The sequence below is a fragment of the Haliotis asinina genome, chromosome 12, assembly GCF_037392515.1.
Source record: "Haliotis asinina isolate JCU_RB_2024 chromosome 12, JCU_Hal_asi_v2, whole genome shotgun sequence".
Taxonomy (NCBI): domain Eukaryota; kingdom Metazoa; phylum Mollusca; class Gastropoda; order Lepetellida; family Haliotidae; genus Haliotis; species Haliotis asinina.
Window position 1 is genome coordinate 54,000,792 of NC_090291.1, and position 26,983 is coordinate 54,027,774.

Below are 26,983 nucleotides of genomic sequence, written 5' to 3' on the forward strand. Positions count from 1 at the left end.
AAGGGTGTAAGAAACTGTGATATTTCCATTCGCAGATCCTGCTCGCATCAGTGTTACACAGTTGTCGGTTCTGTTCTCAAAGATGAACTCCATCTCAGGAATGAAGGCAATAAAATCTGAAATTTAAAACGCATTCAAACATTACAACTTGTAAATGTCTCAGATTCCTAGTCAAAAGAGACACATATAAGTAAAATAACAATAACATCTTTTTCCAAAATTATCATAGTAAAATATCTTACATCTATTCAGTGTATATGTTGTGCATACTAGTTTTAAGAATGAAGATTTTATGGATATCAACTTCTTTATGAGAGAACACAACGTTTCGGAGTTAATGCTTACTCCTTCATCAGGTGATTGAGAAAGGGATACAGAGGTGTATTTATATGTACAGGTAAAACAATAACAAAGTAACAAGTGGAATGAGTTAACGAAAGCTAGTATAAACAAGCACTGATAGGAAGCCGATAGTTAAGATAACAATGATGGAAGCCAACGGTAATGCATTACAGTTGATTGGATATGTTTACATAACATGATTGGGGATAAGGATGGAAGCCAATGGTGATACATTACGCATGATAGGATGATGTACATAACACACGATAGGGGGTGAGCATGTTTACATGAGGGTTGGTGATGTACAAACACAAGTATGTACTCGGGTAGATAGGCTATACATGAATTACATAGATAGAATGTACACAGGTAGATGGGATTAATTTATCAATAAGTCCCAGGCACTTGGTAGGTACACTCCTTGGTCGCGGTTGATGGCTGGTTTCTGACAGAAACTCCTTGGTCCTTGACAGAAACCAGCCATCAACCGCGACCAAGGAGTGTACCTACCAAGTGCCTGGGACTTATTGATAAATTAATCCCATCTACCTGTGTACATTCTATCTATGTAATTCATGTATAGCCTATCTACCCGAGTACATACTTGTGTTTGTACATCACCAACCCTCATGTAAACATGCTCACCCCCTATCGTGTGTTATGTACATCATCCTATCATGCGTAATGTATCACCATTGGCTTCCATCCTTATCCCCAATCATGTTATGTAAACATATCCAATCAACTGTAATGCATTACCGTTGGCTTCCATCATTGTTATCTTAACTATCGGCTTCCTATCAGTGCTTGTTTATACTAGCTTTCGTTAACTCATTCCACTTGTTACTTTGTTATTGTTTTACCTGTACATATAAATACACCTCTGTATCCCTTTCTCAATCACCTGATGAAGGAGTAAGCATTAACTCCGAAACGTTGTGTTCTCTCATAAAGAAGTTGATATCCATAAAATCTTCATTCTTATGTATTTACACTTCTAAATGACATTCAAAGACTTCATACTAGTTTTGTTCTAAATAGATATTTTTTCAATATTATAAATAAACTAATGACAGACAATGGATTATAATGGTTATATATTTATAAAACACTTCCCATTTATGATTATGATAAATATAACGTCTTTAAAAATGGCACTAGTAAGAATCCCTTTCATGTCATATTTGAGTTTTGACTATCATGTAAGTTGTCTCTAATCCCGTGAATGTCCTTTTTCTGCTCTTCAGTCAATACTGTCAGAATATTTTAGAGTATTGTTTTCTTTTTTATTAAACCTTACAACTTACATTGACTCTGTGTCAGTGTGTGACAGTATAAGATCATGGACAGACCTGTTTGGATATCACTTCCCTCTACTATGGCAGAAAAGTGTGAAGTATTTGAAAACCCTTAAGAAGAACCAGCATGCAAGATGGACCCACAGGACATGCGACACTGGAGTGTCAAGAGACCAGTATTTACAGCTTGTGGACAGTGGGGATCCTTTTCCTTTCAGCTATCACGTGTGACAATACACTGAAAAAGGTGCTGCATCTGTCAGTATAGAAGTTGGTCATTTCTCTCTGACACTGGAGACTTCTACAGGATCAGACCAAGTCCCTTTGTACTGATATCACAGAGGTCTATGGAAACTTCAGCTGAAGACAGTGTGTAATGCCCTGCAGAATCAGTGACAGTTGACCTCACAGTACTGGATAGGGGCACACAGAAGGGGAAGCCTCTCCTTGTTTAGGGAGGACATACCTATTTTTGAAAGGTTGGTATACATCAACGTTTATAATAGTTTTAAAATAATTCAAACGAATATAAAGTGTAAATGGATGATATGATAAAACAGTATTCAATTTACAATTTTAAATTAATTGTTAATTTAACATTGTTTGGTTTTTGATTTAATGTCTTTCTTTGTGTGCAATCACAAGTTTCATACTAATATTGAAAACAGGACTAGTATGCACAAAATGTATATTGTACAGATGAATAAACAAGACATCCAATCGATTAGGACCCGTGAAGGTCCCGGGGTAGAATAGGCCTTCAGCAACCCATGCTTGCCATGAAAGGCGACTCAGCTTGTCGTAAGAGGCGACTAACGGGATCGGGTGGTCAGGCTCGTTGACTTGGTTGACACATGTCATCGGTTCCCAATTGCGCAGATCCATGCTCATGTTGTTGATCACTGGATTGTCTGGTCCTGACTCGATTATTTACAGACCGCCGCCATATAGCTGGAATATTGCTGAGTGCGGCGTAAAACTAAACTCACTCACTCACCCAATCGATTAGTGACAACCTAGTTGATAGTCAAAACACAACCAGGGCATGAAAGGAATATATTGTGTACGAGTACATGTGTTTTTGTGCAATATTTTGGTTTGTTACTGGAGCTTTGTGGTACCATTCATAAAGACGTTATATTTATCATAATCATAAATGGGATGTGTTTTGATACTGAAATGAAATGTATATCCATTACTCAATCTATTGTTTGTCATTATTTTATTTCTAGTATTGCAAAAAATGACTAGTATGCACAAAATATACATTGAGTAGATGCAAAAAAATGGTTTACAGATTAAGATAGATATGCAGCAGAGAGGGTTTGGGTGATCCTGGCACAGTCAGACGCTCATCATCAGTTCAGGGCCCTTGCCCTCTCTGTACGTAGCCCAGACAGCGAATGGAACTTCTCCCAGGAAACACTGCCTAGTCGAACCTACCAAGAACTTTTCGGAGAATATAACGGCTCCCCTACACTGCAGCTTTCTGCATTACCCAGATAGTCAGAAGGGCTGTGCTCACGGTGGAGAACCCGGGCACTCTCCTGATCTGCGCCAAGAGATTAGGTGGTACCAAACCAAGGGCACCGAGAACAATGGGGAGCCTGACGACAGTGTACTTGGGACGCAAGCGAGACATTTCAAAGGCGAGGTCTGCATTATTATTATTATTTTATTTATATGTGGGACCCTTTTGACTAGGAGTCTGAGGCCCTTTTGATTTTTTGATGCGGTCCTTTTGACTTTTTGAGGAGGCTCTTTTGTCATGCGCCCCTTTTGACTAGGACCCTATGTCTACGTGTTCAGAAACCTTAATTGTCCCAAACACCTTGAAAGCTAGTTGTGGTCAAGATACGTAATGTTGGCAGAAACGACACGTTCTTGATTGTGAATAGGGACTACAATGGCATTACGCCATGAAGCTGGGAAATTCCCGATAGTCCATATGGTATCAGATATATTTAGCGGAGTTTCCAAAGACAATTTGGGCAAATGTGTCAAGAGCTGATAGTGGATATTATCAGCGCCTGTTCTGTATTATGAGCCGGGCAGTATGGAGCTCATGGAGTGAAAATAATTCATCATAATCTTCACCATGGTCTGAGGTAAAATTGATCTTTTTCTTTTCCTGTTGTTTCTGATACTTTTGAAACTCAGGGACATAATTTGATGAAGATGAATAATTGGCTAAAGTTTCACCAAGTTTGTTTGCAATGACAGCTATCTTAGTTAAAAGATTTTCACCATCCTTCAGATGGTGTACAGCAGATTTAGAACCATTGCTCTTAATTCGTTGGACCATGTTCCACCCTTGGACATAGGTGTGCGTGAGTCTATTTTAGAAACATAGTTTCTCCAAGACTGACGCTTATGTTGCATTTAAAATTTTTACTTTGTCTAGATTATGTACAGTAGGATGTCGACGGAAATGCTTTTCAGCTTCCTTCCTACACTTTCTGGCCTGTTTACATTCCTTACTGAACCATGGTTTGCGAATGTGTGGAATTGCAGAGGACTTAGGTATAGTTTGGTCAGCAATGTTGTTCAGTACATCTGGAAATAACTTTATAGGGTATTCGCTGTTCGCAAAAATGTCATGTTTTAAGTGATCACTACATAGTGTCTGAAATAATGACCAGTCAGCCTCGACAAAATTCCGTCGTGATAAAGGGGGATCATGAACCAGGGCTGACTGTTTTGAGAATGGTGGGGAAGTGATCACTCCCACACAGGTCATTATGTACAGCCCATTCAAATTCATTATAAATGTTGGAATCAGCGAGTGATAGATCCAGAGAAGAATATGTGCCAGTAGCAGGATGTAAATATGTCGCTTAATCAGCATTCCGAATACATGGATTATTATCAGAAATAAATTCCTTAACGATTTTACCTTTAGTATGGTCACTTCCCCAAAGCGGGCTATGACAGTTTAGACCGCCCATGATGAGGCATGGCTTCGGAAGCTGGTCATACAGATTTTTTAAATATGACTGAGTAATATCAGAGGAGGGAGGAATATATAAACTGCACAGAGTCAATACAATATGCAGATATTTGTACTAAGATGGACAGGGTTGTGTATTACACCTTGCCGTACCAAGATGGAAGCACCTCTAGTTGCTTTATCTCCTGGATGAGAAAAAGAGTGGCAATCGCTAAACTTAGATTAAAGTTATCTGTACTTTTTAAATATGCCTCTTGGAGACGTACAGCTGACGGTTGAAACCCCTGTGTTAGTAATTGAACCTCACTGAAATTATTTTTGAGACCTCTGCAATTCCATTGATTTATTTTGAACAATTGGGTCATGGTGCCTCAAATGGTAATCTTCCGCGGGAATGTGTGTGAGTTAAGCTCCTTCGTGTGTCCTGAGAGGACAGTGACACCTCCATATCTAGAGGTTCAAAGGGATTCTCAAAGGGTACCTCTGAAGAAATTGTGATATTTGGTAACTGTTTCTTATTGAATTTTCTACCTTTCTTTTGGGGTAAATGGCCAGTGTTAGACTGTTTAGCTAACGGTTGTGACGGGTCTAGCTGAGAGTCTGGGAACAGATGAAGTCTGTGTCAAAGTCTGGGTCCAGGTGAAGTCAGGGCCAAAGTGATCGATCATCTGCTGATTCCTGTGTCTCACAGTGTCAGCTAGAAACAGCTTAGAATGTTTGCGAGTCGTGATTAGAAAGGCCCCGACAATCAAACATACAGATCTTCACATACTAATGAGAATGAAAATTAACCTCAACATTTGGCGAAAAGTCCTGGGATCGGACCATAATGCTAGTCGTGTTTATTCCTACCTTGTGCCTCGACGTTATCCGTGAGTAAAACCAATGTAAGCAGAATGCAGTAGAAAATCGTGTCCATGACTTTTACAATGTGCAAACTGACCTGTGGGCAAAAGAGCAACTTTTTATCTTTTCATCTACCATTTTCTGAAAAAAGACAAAATAATGTCGTTGATTTGATGGTAAAACCATTTCCATGTTCAGGGAAACTTCTGCTGAAACGAAAATCCACATGCTCAGGAGTTTCCATAACATACTGATGATATTAGGTAATTATCGAAATGTGAGCGTATCCTTTCCCAGCGTAGCATCGGTCACAAACACACGCAAATCCAAGTGTTTTATGAAATGTTTAAGGCTGCACCTATACATTTTAATCCTGTACATACCGAACTATCTATTTTCTCATGCCTTGTATAAATGTTACCTTACCGTCTAGATTTCTCTTAGAGTCTGTACCTTTCATGCCACGGTGGCCATATCTAAATATCTGGTGTGTTAATCCCGACGGAGGTATATCATGCCACAGCGTGTGTCCAAACACAGTAACATCACAAACAAGGTGACATCAATGAGCAATATTTCATGACATCATTAACATCTGTGATTGAAAGGATTACGATTTAAACACTTTAATGATTGACGTCCGTTGGTCGATAAACCTATCATAATAAATGTCTTTCGTTTAAAATATGTGAAGTGTATACTGGCATTTGAACAAAAACAGAAACCAGCACTTCCTCAGCAGGGGATTTAGGAACCTATGCACTATTTACTGACCTACCTGCGCAACATTAGCAGATTGTGGAGTGAGTGAGTTCATATTTAACGTCACATTGGCAATGTTTCAGCCAAATCGTGACGAGAACATTTAACACTGAAAAGAAATATATGCCTACTATAAACACCTGTCGACAAAGGACAGTAAGAACACTAGAATATCACAGTTATCATTAAAACTAGCGTGGAAAGGTAAAATTAATATTGCTATCTGGATAAAACAATATGAAAACAGGCTGTAGATCTCCAACAACTGAAGGTAGATCACCATACTAAGGACCATGGGGACAGTACCTTTGCTACCTGCATGGACCCTAGCTGGATTTACACCATCCCTTCAGCCGCTGGAGAGTGTATGAAATGGTAGCCAAAATTAAATTAATATGAATACTACGATTAGGAACCTACTAGACTTAAATTTATATCAAACGTTTTGGGACTTACGTACCCTCTCAGGAGGACAATAATTTTACAGTGCTTCAACCCCATTTGAGGGTACAGCCACTAACAATTCTAGTTACAAATCTAAACTGCCAATTATTAAAATACATCTATTTACAGAACATGTTATTCAAAATTCAACCATGAAATCAATTTCCTTTTAAAAAAAACAATGATTAAATGAGAACTAACAGTGGTAAAAGGATCCTTGATAGTTTTGACATTGAAATATTTATCCCTTGTGATGGAGAAGCCAACACAGTCAAGCAGGATATGCTTGACCGTGACTCTCTCACCACAAGGGATACAAAACGGAGGATCTTCCCCTTTTAACTGGTAGTTATGGGTATATCTTGTATGGCCAATACGACATCGTCGTAAAATAACCTCTTCAAATCTGGACTGACCGCCCAAGTAGGTGTAACCAATATACGGTTTAATTTCATTTAATTTATTTATACCCACTTGGGTGTCCCACTTCTTCTGCATCAGATCACGGATGTAGGTTCTAATCCTCGCTTTGTAATCAAGAGTATGGAATAGCAAGTGGAGTCACAGATTTGATGAGTGCTGCCTTAGTAGCAAGATCAACCAGTGTATTCCCTGAAATGCCTACGTGGTAACCAACAAAAGACGATGTCGTATTGGCCAGCAGCAAGATCATTATACATTTCAATAATTTCAATACAAGTGGATGTTTACAAGACAAATTTTAATAGCCTGAAGTCAAGAAAGAGAGTCGGAATAGATTATATACTGTTAATGTTTAGGGTGTCTTTGAATATATTTAAGAGCTGTTAATATGGCGTTTTCTTCTGCAGTAAAAATAGTGCACAAACTACTGCACCACCGTCCTTGGAACCATCTGTAAATAAGGGTTTGTAATTGCTATAATTAGTTTTTAATTGATTATATTCTTGTTTATATTGTAATTCATTAGTTTCCGATTTTTTTTCAATGAAGTTAATGTTAGGTCTACCCAACTGCAAAGGAGGAGAAGAAAAAAGACGGGAGAGAGCTATATTTTCCAGCTTAATACGATGGAGCCATAATCGAGTTTTAACTGATCAGTGATCGATATAGGTGTAAGAGGGTAGTTTGGTCCCCTCCCCACTTTGAGCTGGAAACAACTTTCAACAAATCTAGTGCCTTCAGGCAATTTGCTTTAAGGTATTTAATGTGCTGTAAGAAGGTTAAATGAGAATCGAAAATTAAACCCAAGAACTTGGCCTCCTTTACAACATTGATGGGAGTGCCATTTGAAGATAGTTCAGCGTCCTTATGCGGCTTAAATTTTCTACAAAAATGTATACAATTAGTTTTGGACTTTGAAAATTTAAAACCGTTTTGAAGACACCATTTATTTATCTTGTTTAAACACAACTGCTGTTGCCGTTCAATAGTATGTATATTTTTACCACGACAGGAAATATTAAAATCATCCACAAAAAGTGATCCATCAATTGAATCATTTAAAACCTTGGATAAACTGTTGATTTTAATACTAAATAATGTGACAGACAAAATACTGCCTTAAGGAACAACCTGATCCTCATTGTAATGATCAGACAGGGTTGAACCCACTCGGACTTGAAATAGCCTGTCTTTTAAAAACATAAAAATATAAAAATCATGTAAATCCTTCAAAATGCCATGCTTCCAGGTCGTATCATAAGCTTTCTCGAGATCAAAGAAAATCGATACTGCATGTTGTTTATTTACTATAGCATTTTTAACGAAATATTCTAAACGAAATGATCAACCAAATGATCAATGGTACTACGATTTTTCCTGAAACCACATTGAATATTTGTGATCAGGTTATTGGTTTCAAGATACCAAGTTAATCCGTTCTTCACCATACGTTCCATGGTTTTACAAACACAGATTGTGAGAGATATCGGCTGTAATTCGACGGATCTGTATGATACCGGCCAGGGTTTGACATTGGGACTACAATGGCATTACGCCAAGAAGGAGAAAATTCCCCAGACGTTCATATTTGGTCAACTATATATACTGAACATCATTGAAAACGCACCACCTGTAAATTTTGAAATAAGGCAATAGAATCTTTTGGAAATGGAAAATTAATGGTGGGAATTTTGATAATAACACACTAGATCGTAAATAACGCTCTACAGTAAAAAACGGATCGTTCGAACACATCATCGAACACATCACATGAAAACAACAAAATTCATGCACATCACACACGAAGGGCACAAATTGCATGCAGAAAGCATGCTGTTCAGGTGTATAAATGACCTTCGGCACAAAACCGTTCTCATTTTCGCAGTACTTTCGTAAGTAAAGTTTTTTCGCCATGCCAAGATTGTCACCAGAGGAACGAGAACAGGCCTTGGGTATGTTGCAGGTCGGCGCTTCAAGCAGAAACATTGCACGACGATTTGGGTGTCATCATTCGACCATTCTGAGGCTTGCTAACAGATACCAACAAACAGGAACCAGCAGGGACCGGCAACGCCCAGGTCAGGCACGTGTTACCACCCCTCGTCAAGATCGAGACATTGTACGGCGCCATATTCGGGATCGAACCTTGCCCGCTGCCAGAACCGCCAACGCTGTCCAGGGTCGACGTGGTTTGATCAGCGCTTCCACCGTCCGACGCCGTCTCCGTGCGGCAGGGTTACGTTGTCGACGCCCTTACGTTGGACCCATCCTGACTGACAGGCATCGCCGTGAACGCCGACAATGGGCTGAACAGCATCGTGTGTGGTTGTTACGACGTTGGCATGGTGTGGTGTTCTCCGACGAGTCGCGTTTTCACTTGCGAAATGCTGACGGGCGTCTACGGGTATGGTGTCGACGGGGTGAACGTTATCATCAGGATTGTGTTGTGCAAACCGATCGGTGGGGTGGAGGCAGCATTATGGTGTGGGGAGGGATAAGTTATCACCACAGAACCGCTCTGATTGTTTGTCGTGGCAGAGTGAATGCCGTTTACTACCGTGACAACATTCTTCAGAACAACGTCGTTCCCTTCTTTCACCAGCATCAAGATCTGCACACATTTCAACATGACAATGCACGTGTTTCGATACAGTATCTGGCTAACAACAACATTCCTCTACTTCATTGGCCTGCATTGTCACCAGATTTGTCACCCATCGAACACTTGTGGGATTACATCGGCCAACGCCTCGCCTCGTCCGTAGATCAACAACCTTGGGGAACTCGACAATGCCTTGCAGCAAGAGTGGAATGCAGTGCCTCAGGACTTTATTCAGAGACTTTGCACAGCTTGTGTTGCTGCTAACGGGGGTCATACACGCTACTGACTTTCCATTTTGACCCCATCTTTATTTCATTGTCAGCTGCATTAAATCTTCACTGTTTTGCTTGATTGTTTTTTGCTTCTTTTCTTTATCAAACATTGGTCTACACAAATATGTAAAATTTACATAGATTGCTCACTTCTGCTCTTAGAAATCCACAATTTTAGGGGTGGTGCGTTTTCAATGATGTTCAGTATATAAAAGTGCCATAAGACATGGTTCAGGCAAGTGTTTCAATAGCTAATAATGTATGTTGTCATCACCCACTGCAGTGTCATGAGCTTGCACAAGAGCTGTATATAGCTCATGTAATGAAAACACTTCACTATAATCTTCACCGTTATTTGAATCAAAATTAAGTTTTGCATTTTCCTCCTGTTTCTGTATAACTCTGAAACTCACGAGCATAATTTGCTGATGATGAGTTTTTGGCAAGAGTTTCGCCAATTTTATTTGCAATTTTAGATGTGTCAGTTATCAAATTATCACCGTCTTTAAGATGGTGAACGGTCGATTTTGAATCTTTGCATTTTATTTTCTGAATCATGTTCCACACCTTAGACACAGGCGTGCGTGAATTTATTTTGGAAATATAGTTTCTCCAAGATTGCTGGGTTTTTTTTGCTTGAAGGTACGATGTGCTTCCGCATGTAATATTTATATAAATTGTGGACAGTTGAGTGTTGACGGAAATATTTCTCTGCCTTTTTCTTCGCATTTCTAGCATTTTTACAGTCTGCATTAAACCATGGCTTCCGTACATGTGGAGCTGTAGAGGACCTTGGTATGCACTCATCAGCAATTTCAGTTAAAACGGCGGGAAAAACGTGAATACGATCAGCCATATGCAAAAAACATTCGGTTTGTACTTTAGATGTGCATAAAGTTTGAGATAAGGACCAATCTGATTTGGAAAAATTCCATCTTGTGTAAGATGGCGAATCAGTTGGAAATATTTCTGATAGTTTCGTTGGAAAGTGATCACTTCCATTGTGGACTGACCATTCAAACTCATTGAGCGCAGTAGCGTCTGCAAGAGATAAATCCAGAGAAGAGTATGTACCGGTTGCAGGATGCAGATAATTGCTTGAAGCATCATTGTATATACACAGACCATTATTGGAAATAAAATCTTCCAGTGTTTTACCCTTAGTGTTAGTATTTGTACCACCCCAGAGTGGATTATGGTCATTGAGATCACCCATTATAATGCACGGTTTCGGAAGTTGATCATAGAGAGCTTGAAGAGCAGACAGCATAAGTGTGAAAGAAGGCGGGATATACAGCGAACATATTGTAAATGCAATATGAAGAGTGAGTCTAACTGCAACGGCTTGAAGATTAGTTTTTAAGTGTTAGCGGACTATGAATAATATTTTGCTTAACAAAGACTGAAGATCCGCCAGTGGCCCTGTTACCTGGAGGTGAAACAGAGTGATATGCATCGAACTGACGTGGATTAAAATTATCTGTCTGTTTGAAATGAGTTTCCTGCAGACAAAATACTGATGGTGTCAGATCTTGAACTAAAAGATGGTAACATGCTATCTATTGAGCAATGGTGTAGCGATGCAGCAATATTAAAATCAGTGGTTGATGACAAAAAGCTGGAGCTGCAGGAATAAACAGAGAGTTGCCTGACTGTTGGAAATCTGTCGTCTTAGCACTCAGCTTTGAATATCCTCTTTGTGTTTGTGTTTGTGTTGTGTTTCTTTTCATTCAAAACCTTTATGCATAAGTCTGAAACACATGTACATGTAAGATGGTCTGGCGTGTTTCCGTTATTTGAAACTCAGATGGGTTTATCGTTTTTTGAACATATCGCCGATTTACCAACTTGGATTTTGCTGTCCCGAGTAAAAATTCGAACCAGTGTGATTAATCTGTATTGTGCAGAGCATAACACAGGCTTAATGCACAGTGGTAATCCACATTGGACTCTGCATTCAGCTGAAATTCCATAGACTCGTGGAAACTGCTTTTTATTGATAGACACTTGCAATGACACCACCGAGCCCTTCTGTTTTCATAGGGCAGAGGTGGCGTGATAAATTGCAATTGGTACTTTTCTCAGTCCACGGGCTCATGTTTCCCTTAGGGATTATATTAAGACGGGGGCAAAATGAAGAATATCAAGGGGATATACGATTGCATGAATAGAGGTGACAGAGAGGCTGTGTTGTTGTTGGTGGTGGTAGTGTGTCTGTCTGTCTGTCTGTGTGAGCGAGAGCGTGTGTGTGTGTGAGAGAGAGGGGGGGTGGGGTGGTGGAGAGAGAGAGAGTTAAGATGGTCATGTCGGCAATATTTCAGCCATACCGTGACTAAAATTAAGTTTTTATTGCATAATAAATCTTAGTAAATGACAAAAACCTGTCGGCGAGGTACAGTTCAAATAATTAGAATATCACAAATATAACTGTAAAACTAGTATGATAATTTGAAGTATCTTACCTATGATAGACAATACAATGTGAAAAACCTGATATAAGTGTGTGTGCAGTCAGCAGTGACAAAGACAGGCAAGGACATCTGCCGGAGCAACTGCTTAAATCTGTAACTTTATGAAGCTACATGAAAATACACCAACAACAGAGAAGAGACCGTAAAAGGTCAAATATGATGCACAGCTGTGTGTGTTCTTTATACTTTATTGTTTACCGAACTGAAGTTATTTCACTCTGACACCAAACTGTAGCATAAGAGGTACAAAAACGCTATTTACAGTTACATAACATACAACATAAAAGACTGGAGCGTTATACATGGACCAAGTCACATTTTAAGCTATTGAGGTTATTTCCTGAAAAGAACCATATGATAATGCTTGTGAATATGATTTCCTCATTCTAATTCCAATTTACATGGAGTTACATTGGGTTCATTTTTTAACAATTCCTGGGACAATTCCTGGGATTTGTCGCCATCTACCTGTAAAGTTATTGTAATGTACCTAATTTAGGCATTGTTCAAAGTTGAGAGATGGGTTTTCCCGTGGGTTTTGACATTTATGTTTGCTGATGGGTATCCTTATAGTTACTTTTGATAACCGTTTTTAGGCCAAGATATACATTTACAATTTTAGGATTTCCAAATTAAACTCAAACCAGGTCGTCGGAGATTCTATCAAGGGAGATTATCCATTTTGTAGACATTTGCCAAATACAAAACCGTTGAAAATTAATTTATGTACTAAGGAGCTACTTTTGACGATTTTCAAGTTAAAAGTTTAGTCCCAAAACATACTATTCTGGTTTTAATACAATTTACCAAACACGCCATATGTCCAAACATTGTGTGTACTTTTGCTGAGTGATGCTAAATATTTTCACGTCCCCAAACCTCACATCTATATGAGAGAACTGGGGTGACTATACAATCCAACAATTTAAAATGGCAATGAATGGAAAGTTTAAGCTTTCTGCCTTGGCTTAATAAGAAAAACATTCTTTTTGTGGCCTTTTCCACCAGTATACGCATGGTTTTAGTACATCTACTATTCTTTTGTAGCGTAATGCCAAGATACTGATACTGATCTATGTTTTCTACGTTAGTAGCTCCAATATTTAAACTTCTTTTATGTTGTTATTTGGATCCACCGAAAAGAAGAATTTTTCATGACTAACGCTAAACCTAGGCTCTAACAAAAACCGAAACATTGATTTTGACTATGACAAAAATGACAACGTTTTTAAGTGTAGCAAAAATCGAAACCGTTTTTTTTAAGAAATACAAACCTTTGTGTTTAAACATGACAATATCTGCATCCAGATGTTACTGCATTAATTACCAACATCTGTTGTTGCTGTTACTAACCCCTTATACATATATCTGTATACACACACGCACGCACGCACGCACGCACGCACGCACACATGAAAACGTGTTTTCTTACTATTGCAACAATCGAATAACGGTGTTAAGCTTTGTAGTACTGTCTCAATATATACTCATGTCCCTAAGATACGTTACGTTCATGACGACGGCAAATGACATATTTTAATATGTGTGAGAACGTTGTATTAATTCTCATGTATGGGACAGTCAAAACGTGTGCAATATTATCTTCTTAACAATCGGGTAGTCAGGCTCGCTGACACTGTTGACACAATCATACCATCGTATCCCAAATGCATTGACCGGTGCGCATGCTCTTGATCACTGGATTATCTGGTTCAGACCTGATTATTTACAGATCGCCGCCATATAACTAGAATGCTCCTGAGTGCGGCGTAAAATTAATCTCAGTTAACCACTCACTTACTCTTAGCATGCGCCCTAATCCCTTGTATCCGGAGTAAAAACATACGCATAAATATTTGTACACGCAAATTTTATTGAACAACAGGCGAGTTTTGATAAAGAATTAATATCAACATTGTTGGCCAAGATGACACAGCCTGATCTGCAGAAAGAAAATAGAGCTACAAGTCATCAAACACCATATGTTTCAAATATAAAGTACCGTCAGTAGGAATAAGTCAAAGGCTGTGTGTATGATCATAGGGAAGGTGGCTGAGTGTTATTCAATTCGTTTTTCATACTTGTGTCACTTCCAGCACCATCAACTACACATAGGTTTTGCCTGTTGTTAACGAGGCATAATTGACAAATATCTGTTCTGTTACTGAAGATAACGTAATAATGTTTGCATTTGCCTGTGCTAGCACATTGAAGCTACCGTCAATATGTGGGTACATACCTGCACGTACCTGTGCTAGCACACTGAAGCTACCGTCAATATGTGGGTACATACCTGCACGTACCTGTGCTAGCACATTGAAGCTACCGTCAATATGTGGGTACGTACCTGCACGTACCTGTGCTAGCACACTGAAGCTACCATCAATATGTGGGTACATACCTGCACGTACCTGTGCTTTCACATGTAACCTACAGTCAATATGTGGGTACATATTTGTGGCTGCCTTATTGAAACTACCGTCAATATGTGAGTACGTACCTGTATTTACCTGTGCTTTCACATTGAAACTACCGTCAAAATGTGAGCACATACCTGTGATCGCCTACTGAAAAAACCGTCGTAATGTAGGTACATACCTATGAACGCCTTATTGACACTAGCGTCAATATGTGGGTACATATCTGGACTAACTTTTCACACTGAAACCACCGTCATGATGTGAGTACATACCTGTGATTGCCGTATTGAAACAGGCGTCATACTGTGGGTGCTTACCTGTGCTTGCACACTGAAATACCGTCATGATGTGAGTACATACCTGTGATTGCCGTATTGAAACAGGCGTCATACTGTGGGTGCTTACCTGTGCTTGCACACTGAAATACCGTCATGATGTGGATACATTATGTCGGTACATGCGTGTGATTGAAAACTGAGGTTTCCCTAATTATGTGGGCATACACCTGTGCTTACAAACTGGAGTATCCATCATTGTGTGGGTACATATCTGTGCTTGCACACTGGCGCTATGAACATGAAGGCCCCTAGTATGGGGCGTGTTAATGTATGACGCACCTGTAACACGTACCTGTGCTCTCACATTGAGCGCAGACATGGTGGAAGGTTTGGAGCTGAGGTACGCACCTATTTGACCCTGACTTCCGTTAGCAGGCACTGGAACACATTTCAATCCTTGTCTGGTCAAGGGGAACACCCGGACAGCCAGACAACTTTTTGCAAATCCTGTTCCGTGACTCCTTTAGCATGCCGTCACATGTAGCTGAACAACTACCACTAGCCGACCATTCCGACCATCGAGTAAGAGCTAGAACAAATACAAATACAATAACATCTTGAAAACATGACACAGAAAATATGTCCTGGTCTCCAGTAGTTCAGTAGCTGTTAAAAGAAACCAGATTCATTCCGAGAGACGAAGATCTGTTCAAATATATTCGCTGTCGTTCGCTTTCAGTATTCCAATATTAGTTCTGTGACAAGGCGAGATTCAAGAGAGCAATTCTTTGGGTCACCGGAAGTGGCGGTTATTCTGAGTGAGTCAGTTGTACTTTGAAGTAGTATACTTGCAGTTGAATCGGGCGTGACAGGTGGCGTATGAAGAAACGCCGATGTGATAAAGGAATCGGATATTAACGACGCCACGTGTCCCCAAACCACAACATCCACGTGAAATTAGAATACAGTAGAAATACTGTGAAAACTGAGTGCCAAAAACGCTCTCTAGAAATCAGTTTGGCTCAGTGTCGGTTGCAGCAGAAACTACACCCGCCTTATGGCGACCATTTTGACATCCACTCTTTACTTCTGTTATAATAGCCATTAGCTATTACAAATATTTGTGCAAGCATGCAGATATCTGATGAGGTAGAATGTGTATTTGATGAGGCAGAGTGAATGAGTGAGTGAGTTTAGTTTTACGCCGCACTCAGCAATATTCCAGCTATATGGATGCGGTCTGTAAATAATCGAGTTTGGACCAGACAATCCAGTGATCAACAACATGAGCATCGATCTGCGCAATTGGGAACCGATGACATGTGTCAACCAAGTCAGCGATCCTGACCACCCGATCCCGCTAGTCGCCTCTTACGACAAGCTGAGTCGCCTTTTATGGCAAGCATGGGTTGCTGAAGGCCTATTCTACCCCGGGACCTTCACGGGTCTTGATGAGACAGAATATGTACATGAGTGTGTATTGATGCAACTGATTTTATTACACATTACGCGTGCGTTTAGTACATTATGTTGTTGCCGTGTTGTTAAAGGTATGTTTTAGAGTCACTGTTCTCAAGCTTGCAAATCCAGTTTTGAACACTAAACGCAATCTTACCTTTCAGACGTACACTATATCACATTCTTATATCTTATATTCTTTGAAATTCTTTCTGTAGTCAAAAGAACACAGTTACACACGCGGTTTATGTTCACTTACTGAAGTGTGTCACGTATTTAGTCATGACACTTTACCTTGTTACTCCCCCTCGTCCTCCCTCATTCTCTCTACCTGCATCCTACTCTCCCTCTTCCTTCCTCCACCTCTCCTCCCTTCCCTCTCTCCATATTTCCCCTTTCTTTCCCTCTTACTCCATCCAGCTCGCTTCCTCCCTTCCTTCCCTGTCTATCTCCTTCCTTCCATCTCTCTCCGTCCCTTCTCTCTCCTCCCATCGCCTTCCTCTCACCCTTCTATCATCTCTCTCCTTCATCACTGTCTCCTTCCCTCTCTCATTCTCTCCATCTTTCTCCATCTCTCTCCCTCTTCCTCCATCCATTTCTCTTCCTCCATTGGTTTTCTCTCCATCTCTATCCTTCCATCTCTCTCCCTCTCTTTCTGCCTCATCCTCCATCCATCTTTCTTTACCTCCATCCACCTCTCTCCCCGTTTTTTACTCCATTTCTCCCTCTCACCCTCTCTCTCTCCTTCCCTCCCTCCATCCATCCATCTCTTTCTCTCTCCCCCCTTACCCTCTGCACACATGCAGTTCTGCTCCATGCACACTGCTGTCCTGTTCTGTTCCAAAGGCTCGTCACAGGCGTCGTTGCCACAGTCTAGTAGTTCTCTGTTCCGTGTCTCCACCAACGACCCCTGCCCACATGACACTGAGCATGGACCCGGCTTCCAGCACCCCCAGGGACCGTAGCATTCTGACACAATAGGGGATGATATAACTAAATAAGGCATAACTGATTACACATTGCTGATATGAAACAACAGGTCCTAGATTTTCGAAGTTCCCTTAGCGTTAAAGTAGTCGTAAGTGCCATACACTAACATTGACCTACGTCCATCTTAAGAGAACTTCGAAAATCAAGGAACTGACGCACCGTCTGTGGTGAAATCTGCCTGGCAGCATTGCTCCTTGATTTATGTTGGGAAGGGTTATTCCTGTAACTTCCTGCTGATACTTCAGTAACTGGGCAACTGGTCAATCCGGGCTATTACGCTTGGAATATGTATCTGTGTTCCAACTGAGTAAGTGACTTTAGTTTCACGCCGCACTCAGTAATATTTCAGCTATATGTCGGCGGCCTGTAAATAATCGAGTCTGGACCAGACAATCCAGTGATCAAAAGCATGACTATCGGTCTCCCCAGTTGATATACGATGGCATGTGTCAACCAAGTCAGCAAGCATGACCACCCGATTACGTGTTGTAGTCTCAATAGAACCATTGGCAAATTGCGTGTTGCCGGTGATGGATCCTATGCATCCAGTCCAGAGAGGATCACATGTAAGGGTCAGGTGAAAACCTCTTTCAGACATTCATCCTTGCTTGCAAGTCTTGATGCACAGTTTCGTTGCTTCAGTACGGCAACAAACCTTACCTAATGCATTCCCATGAACATCGATACGTCTCATTTGAGCTCATGCTTAAGAGAAATAAGCAAGTTACACTAAATGTACTGATTTGTACGTAAAATTCTACTTTGGGCCAGAAAAAAACTCGCTCCCAACTTACTCAGGATCATTTTGTGTAATGTAAGATAAATCACTCATGTATACCTTACGAAACACTGATAGTGTACTTACTCATTATCATAGGATATTTATTTAGCGCACATCCTGTATGACTACGGGTCTGCATCTCCAACACTAGCAATGTGCTGATAAGAGGTTCAAAGAGTTCGAACGGTTTATCAATTTCACCATGCGTATAACATCACTCCGCCTAGTTCACAATCCTCATGCTCTGACACACCATACTACTTGCAGCAGAAGACTAGGGAGGTTGTAATAATACTTGCAGCAAGAGGGTATGGAGGTTGTAATAATACTTGCAGCAGAAGACTAGGGAGGTTGTAATAATACTTGCAGCAAGAGGGTATGGAGGTTGTAATAATACTTGCAGCAAGAGGGTATGGAGGTTGTAATAATACCTGCAGGAAGAGGGTATGGAGGTTGTAATAATACCTGCAGGAAGAGGGTATGGAGGTTGTAATAATACCTGCAGGAAGAGGGTATGGAGGTTGTAATAATACCTGCAGGAAGAGGGTATGGAGGTTGTAATAATACCTGCAGCAAGTGGGTTGGCAGGGTGTACTTATACTTGTAGCGGGGGGAGGGAGGTTGTAATACCTGCAGCAGGGGGTAGGGAGGTTGTAATAATACTTGCAGCAGGAGGGTATGGAGGCTGTAGCCATACTTCCAGCAGGAGGGGAGGTTGTACTAATACTTGTAGCAGGAGGGTAGGGAGGTTGTAGCCATACTTCCAACAGGAGGGGAGGTTGTACTAATACTTGTAGCAGGAGGGTAGGGAGGTTGTAATGCTTGTAGCAGGAGAGTACGGACGTTGTGATACTACTTGTAGCAGGAGGGTATGGGGGTTGTAATAATGCTTGCAGCAGAAGGGTAGGCAGGTTGCAATATAATAATACTTGCAGCAGGAGGGTAGGGAGGTTGTACTAATACTTGTAGCAGGGGGATAGGGAGGTTGTAATGATACCTACAGCATGGGAGTAGGGAGACTATAATACTTGTAGCAGGAGAGTATGGAGGTCGGAATAATACTTGTGGCAGGAGGGTAGGGAGTAGGTGGTTAGCAATATGGGTTAGCCTTGGATCAAATACTACATGCACGGTGGACAGCCTGGTCTAAAACAGTTCCACAAATAATACCCGCAGTTTGACGAGAATGTAAGGTATGCTATGGCTTAACGTTACAGAGATACTTCTCAAATGGTTAGTTGGTTGTGTGTATCGTAGACGAAAATGTATAATTTCCAACATACCTGGTGCGGGGGTTGTAGAAGTCGTCGGCATGGCTGTAGTTGTGGCTGAAAATATTGTTGAACATATTATGAGAGACAAAAGTAACATATACTCATACTGACTTACCTCGTGTGCCTTACCCGGAAGTTTGCTCATTAGACTGAAAACAGTGGTTTCACAAAACTGTATATCAAGTCGTCAAATTATGGTACCCTTCATCGTGCAACACGCTCGAAACAGAATAATACCCCCTATATGCTGTTTTCGCCCAAAGGCGTGCATCACTCTCCACCCCAGCCCATTCCCCGTGCACACAGCCATACCACCCAGTAACATGACACAGCATGGAAATTAAACTGTCGCTTACGTCATTCCAGCCAGGTCAGGTTGACTGGTAAGACTTTCGATGTGTATCAAGAACTCCTTTCTTGTACTGGAAGTTATTGTACCTAGCATTAGATCGGTAGTTCTCGTGCTCGATAAACAGGAAACACAACTTCATTCAACAATTCAATAAATATGTGTGAGTACTTGGGCAAGTCGGGTCGCCTGCACACGATACCGTCTCGTTCATTGTGGCAGGGCCGTCACACGTGCGCCCGGCAATCCCCTTGTCATCGCACGTGCGAGTCCTGAAACGATCCCGCGTAGTTGTTTCACAGTTACAAGGTCCCTCCGATGTAACCCACGCCATCCATTCTGAAGTAAAAACAGATATCATGAAAATACAGTTTATGCACGTATGAACACCGTATATCACAGATCCGCTGGCATTCCCACTACAGTAGGCATGCTTTTTTAAAACTACGATAGGAAAGAATATAACCGATACAATATTCATACGACTGGTTAATATAGAGAAAGCATTTATTTAAACTGCGGAAACATAGGCGACAACATAATTTGAATGTGTGTATGAATATTGTATAAAGAGGCAGGATTGGAGATTTAGGAGAGTAAGAGATGAGAGGGGTTGATCAAACATTTGTGTGCGACCGTGAACATTCGGATACATGGGAGACAACGTAAGATAGATAATGGTATGAGTGTAGTAGAAAGGAAGGATTAGGAGATGTAGGAAAGAAAGAAAGGAGAGGGGAAGATGAGGCAAATGTAATATGATGTTCAAATCATATATGAACTCACCTCCATCGTCATCAACCACAATATAGTGCTTCACGTCAGAATCCGGTACAGGTGCTTTATCGATGCCTGTTATCCTCACCACTATTGTTCGACTAGCATCGCATTCCTCAAAGAGATGGAGAATGAGAGGGTTATCATTGGAAGGTTAAGCTGACAATAGGGGAGGGAGGGAAAGTCAAAAAGTTCAGAGAACGCAATCTTTCATTGGTAGCATTACAACTGTCCTTATTTTTCAATGCTGCCAGCCTGTACTTTGAAGCATCTGGTCCACTTGTCCTTCTGGCTACTGATATCCTGAAATTAGAACTCATGTGATCGAATAGCAAAATGGGTCAACCGTGGCCCTACTAAAATCGCCATCACATAGGAGTGATTATTGATTATAAAGGAACTAACAATCAGCTGGGGCTACATTTGGATTGTGTGAAGGTTGATTCAGTAAATGAAATGCACATTCTCGAACAGCAGCCTGGGCAGATCGAGACGGTAGAAGTGATATCTCATGGAGTAGCATAACATTCGTCTGGGTTGTTGTCAATCGCGGTTTAGTTATGTCAGGTCTCTGGGATCTCTGCCACCAAGAATGTGCTTCACACATTGTCTGTGAGTAACTGAATCTGGACCAGACACCACAGTGATCAAAAGTAGGAGAATGGTTCTACGCAGTTGGCAACGATGACATGTGTCAACCAATTCAGCGAGCCTCACCACCTGATCCCGTTAGTCGCCTCTTACGACAAGCATGGGTTAACGAAGACCAATTATTCCAACCTGGCATGCTCAAGGTCCTCGACAGAACAGTAAATATGAACAAACAGTGGTATTAATGTGAACAGTTTTTCGATGTCCATGCAGGCAATGAACACCATGAGACAGCCTCCTCTGTGAAGGTTTTCACCCCATCGTATTAATATCCTGGACAGTCACAAGAGAATGAATGGTGGCACACGGTCAGACAGGACTCCTTTCTACATTCCTATGACCCAGAAATGGTAGGAATTCTAGATTGCACGTCATGATGAAGTCAGTTGTCACCCTTCGATCGCTAGACCTTGGTTGCTGCTTCGTTTGATAATAGGTAATATAATGATGCTAGATGATATAGTTAAAACACAGGCAAACTGTAGCGCAAATGTGGTTGCGCACCATAGAGAATATGACATGTCTTCTTATATGCGAGCGAAGCGAGCAAAGGTTGGCAACCTATTTTCCTCGCTTCGGATCGAAAAATATTTTTCATGTCAAAATAAAATATCGCCTCTGTCAAAGGTACAATCCCATTTCCTCACTTGGCTGTGCTCTCATATTTCCAACCTCATATTTACTAATTACTTACGTAAAATATGTTTTATACGACATTTTAAACGCCTCTCGTGGCATTCCGATCGTTACCCCTGCCAGCTTCCGGTTGAAAGGAATGACGGAACAAGAATAAGCAGAAATAAAAATGAAATACTGTAGGGGTTTATTTGTCTTATCTGTCGTCGCTATTGGTAGAATTCTACATTAAAAAAACGTCTGGCATTTTGGGTGAATGAAACAGGGGAGGTAACTGTAAGTATTCCATATGGAATACTCTCCTGTTCCTTCACTCCGTAGAACCGGAAGCTGGGAATGGAGGCGAAGAACGGTCTGAATACCACGAGTTGCGTAAAAAATGTTGAATAAAACATATTTCACGTGAGTAATTGTTCAACATGGGGTTTGAAATGTGACAGCATACCCCAGTGAAGAAGTGGGTGCAAGCTTTGATGGTGGCGATTTGTGACTTTGACATAAAAAATATTTTTCGAACCGAAGCGAGGAAATTCCGTTTCCCCGTTGTTACGTTGTAATTCGATACATGCAGGCAGGCAGGCAGAGTGTACTTACAGAGTTATCAATAAAGTTAATTGGGACTCTCAGTGGGTCAGCGGTAGGAGGATAAACAATTGAGAAGTCCCCTCCAATGAAATCATCAGGGGAAGTTATCCCAATTCCACTGACAGTGTAGATAATTGTGATATTCCCTTCATCCGTATTAAACCGTCGCAGAGTGATAAAGTTGTCGGACCGCCCCTCGTATATGTTCTCCAGAACAGAGTCGAAAAAAATCAAATCTGTAATTCAGAAATAAAAACGATCAGATTTTCATATATTACTGCCCGAAATGTTACCGAATGACGGAAACTATTACAGTGGACTCCGTCAATACCGGCATCACTCGGGACCAAATAAAAATGCCGGTTTTGACAAAGTGTATATGCAGTTTGCCTCAACGGAAGTCGCACTGTCTTGTTAGCATTAACAATATGTTTGAATAAGGAACAAGGCAGTGTCAGAATGCACATTCATTTATTACTCATTCAAATAATAACAAGGTTGTTCGCATTGTAAAAAAAAGTCGCTGATCTTGCCTTGTATTTTCTGTACCGATGCCTCGAGTGCAATGTCCTCAGCTGCACTTTCCAAGTTCTGCTTATGATGTAGAAGTCGTACTTCCTGGCTGGATGCGAAGTGTGTGATCTGAGTGCACATTTTCAAAACATCACTTACAGTCGGTTTAAGAAACACATTTTTGTCTTGGTTTTCGACCTCATTCTCTTCTTCATCATCATGACATTTGCTCTCTGTCTGTTTTACTTGAGTTATCCAATCTGTTTCAAATTCATTCGAATCAGGCAAGTCATCATCACACCCGACATATTCATTGCTTGTAGCTTCCTTGTTTATCGTGGCCACTGATGTAGCTAGGGGGATGTTGTCGTCTTCTTCGTCGTCACTGCAAACAGCTTCAAACACACCAAATCCACATGAAGGAAAACACTTGCGAATAGTCAGGGGTGGCCCATGCTCTTGCGGTCCAGTACACTGCATCTAACACCGTGAGTATGCCTTGATCTAGAGGTTGAAGAACTGACATCGTGTTTGCAGGAAGGTCGCAAAGTTTCACGTTACTCAGGCTCAGGCCATGGTTCAGGGAAGGGGCGTTGTCCATGAATAATAAAATGTAGGCTCGCCATAAAACAGGCAATCCGTCAACGCTGACGTTCTCGAATTAACGAGGTGTCTGGGCCTTTCCTATTACCAATGGTTGAGTTTTTCACCAGTGAAACTACAGCACAGCAACACAGTTAACTGCTCTTTAGATGCTTTACCACCTTTTGCTGCATGTAATTTGGAAGCAAGCGTTTTGTCTGGGAGAGCTCGGAAAATGAGACCTGTCTCGTCACATTTGAAGATGCCATCTGCAGAATACCCGTCAGTCAAATCTTGTAGGCGGGAAATGTTGCTACATCATCGGCATTGACACTGGCACTCTCACCACTGACTTTGAATTGTTTCATGCTGTGTCGTGTTTTCCATGATGGTAACCAGCCATCTGATGCATATACGTCATTAATGTCTAACAGTTGAGTAAACTGAACAGCTTTTTCTTTAAGAAATCGGCAGGTTTTTACTTCGAGCTGCCATAAACCAGTCATATGTCATGGTGTTGATCTTGTCAAACTTGCTGTTCTTCAACACACGCTTAGCTTGATCATTCATGTTAATTTCAAACTTCTTAATGTATTCACCTCACTTCTTCAAAATATCAGAGACGGTCTGTCTGCCGATGGCGTATGTTGATGCTAATGCTTTCTGTGTAGGTCGAGACGTTTTATCAAAATCTTCTATCAGCTGCACTTTTTGTTGAAGTGTATCTCACATCTTTACATAACACGTGTTGGCACGTGTTGCATCACGTTAGTGCCTCTATGTAAACAAGACAACTTAAAACATTCCAAGTCATTCTGCAGCTCTCTACAGCTGGAATACTACTGAGCGCGACGTAACTCACTCAACATTATTAACCTACCCGTGGCACGTAGGTCGATGAAGTAAACCTATGGAAGCTGATCTCATCCCTACATGGTGCGAGCTGTAGCAGCATCAGGATGGCCTACTGTTCAGGGACGATACCCCGTCACAAGTTAAAATATTTAAAGTCTGCTACACTGATTTTTTGTAGATCGACTGAGTTCATGTGAAAGCAGAGGTAGTTTGTTTGTTACCTTATCGGTAGAATCATCGTCTGTTTAAGGTGATAATCGTAATAATTGAACTTGGAACGATAATCATGCATGTCTATTTCTAAAATATTTGTCTGCTGTGATGTCAGTGTTAGTTAATAATAACACAGAAATCTTAGAAATTAAACATCCCATAATTATCTGTCTTTTTGAAAATTACCTGGCTCTTTTTCCAGTGTTAGCAATTCTGTATGTCACTGATAAGTCAAATCAGCATGGTATTACATTCACGAGTATGAAACGATCTATATTTCGGTTTCGCATCACATATTCTGTACTTAGATGTTGCCGAATGCTGGGAAATTCGAAGTTTCAGAAAATAATTCCGTGTAAAATATCCTTGATGAAAGACATAACCTTAGGTGTGAATAAGTGACTGAGGCAGAGACAGTTGACCAGGTCAGTGATCCTTAATGTCTGATTATGTCTGCTCACTCAACCAATTCTGATCAATCGTATTATTTTATCATTTACGAAAATATTGTCACTGTCTTAAAGAAATACCGATTCGCCAACGGGACAAATAGCATCTTCACAGAAAAAGGAACTTTGTATGCTGGAGCTGAAGACACTCATTAAAAAAGATATTGTCCGTACTCGCTACTGGAATGGAGCTGAGACACAAATTCAGCTTTGCCGGGTATATCACTGTAGATGCAACATCCATTCGGTGTTTAAATTGTACACACCAACAGCAGAAATCCCTGTATTTGGAAAAGAAATGTTTAAAGACGAAACGCCAGTGTAAAAGAAAACTCGATCTTGACACTCCCCAGAAACACATTTCTTCACAGTGCAAGGTGGAAATACTCGCCTTCGGCGGTTATGCTGCAGACACAAAGCACCACTGTCAGCAGGGTCAGATACGGACGCAGCATCTCGGCAAACTGCAAGCAAGCAAACTAAGTGAGTACTTATTTTCAAACACAAGCATACACCTTTACCCAACATTGTGAACAAGTAAGGTGTACCGAGTCATTCGATAGCAAGGTTTATGGTCCTTACCTTGACAGATGCTTCCTTTCTCTATCTTTCCGGGACTAACAACTGAATCCCGTGAAGAATCCGGGAACTCTTATGTATTCAAATATGTATTTAATATCAGCTAGAGGTTTTAGCGTTTGCTTTTTCACACAGACATTTCATGGTGCGATCAATATCATATGCTGCGAAGGAAGGATTACTACATAAAGACAAAAAGCCGCGATATCAATGAATTTAGCGGATACGCCCATCGTATATCACACGTCAGTAAAGAAGGATCTGTTTGTGGAAAGTCAAAGCATTTTAGTGCATTGTGACTATACGCCAAGTACAAACTCAAACATTAACGATTTAACCGAGTGATCAATCTAATGTTGACACTTCGTGTGTTTGTGACTCCAGCTCAAACACGTGGTATTTCAGGGACCGATAGATTCCAGCTCTCAGTGAATGTCGAGTAACGATAATCTACTAACGATAATCGACTAACGATAATCGGATAGCCACTATACGTGTACCAAACTTTGACTTACATGGTCCAGACATTATCGCACATCGTAGTTATCAGTCACACCGAGGCTTGTTCCCAGAACAATTCAATACAAGCATTTGTCATAGTTTTGTAGGTAAAACGTACACATTTACCTTATAACCTGTTTCATTTACATGAATTAACACTCCTTCTAGTATCTGAACATTTGTCAAGGAGTTGCCAAGCCAAGCCAGATGAATCTGACAGGAAACCAATAAGCCGTATGGTGATCAGTGTAAAACACGCTTAACATGATCAACAAATAATACCTGTCTCGCCACACCCTGTTATGTTCATAGCTAGGGTTGTCCTGCGTGTCTTGCATCACAGCTGGTGTCTTGTCATGTTTTACGTTAACTTGGCCTAGTGAGTCATGACGGAGTATACATACACCACGATGTGTGTACATAAGTAGGTCGTTTTGAAAGCTCAACGGGCACATACCTTAAATGTATGAAAGTTAAACAGAATCACCGCAGAGATTAATGTTTGGGTAACAGTTTAGCGGGGCGTTTGATAATATGACAAGCGCACACAAACTGATTACCACTGAACAGTCAGTTTAGACGCTGCTTTGACACAAAGGTATGATCATACTTGATCTTCCAATCTTTAATCTCCGGTCGGTGTTCATGGTCTTATAGCGTGTAAAAACCAAAAACGCAAGAC

At 40.8% G+C, this 26,983-nt stretch overlaps 2 protein-coding genes across 2 annotated transcripts in view; one reads left to right on the forward strand and one right to left on the reverse strand.

Moving 5' to 3' along the window:
- The window catches only part of LOC137258492 (RNA-binding protein 39-like), a 378,418-nt gene that overhangs the window by 240,587 nt on the left and 110,848 nt on the right, over positions 1–26,983 (forward strand). The gene's annotated exons all lie outside the window — the stretch shown is intronic.
- On the reverse strand, positions 14,266–25,676 carry LOC137258705 (properdin-like). Its single transcript, XM_067796396.1, has 8 exons — positions 25,613–25,676; positions 22,619–22,845; positions 20,747–20,852; positions 20,108–20,299; positions 19,621–19,665; positions 17,356–17,574; positions 15,517–15,697; positions 14,266–14,352 (listed from the first exon to the last, which is right to left on the reverse strand). The coding sequence occupies exons 1-7, from the start codon at positions 25,674–25,676 to the stop codon at positions 15,537–15,539; spliced, it is 1,014 nt and encodes a 337-aa protein (XP_067652497.1). The 3' UTR covers positions 14,266–14,352; positions 15,517–15,536.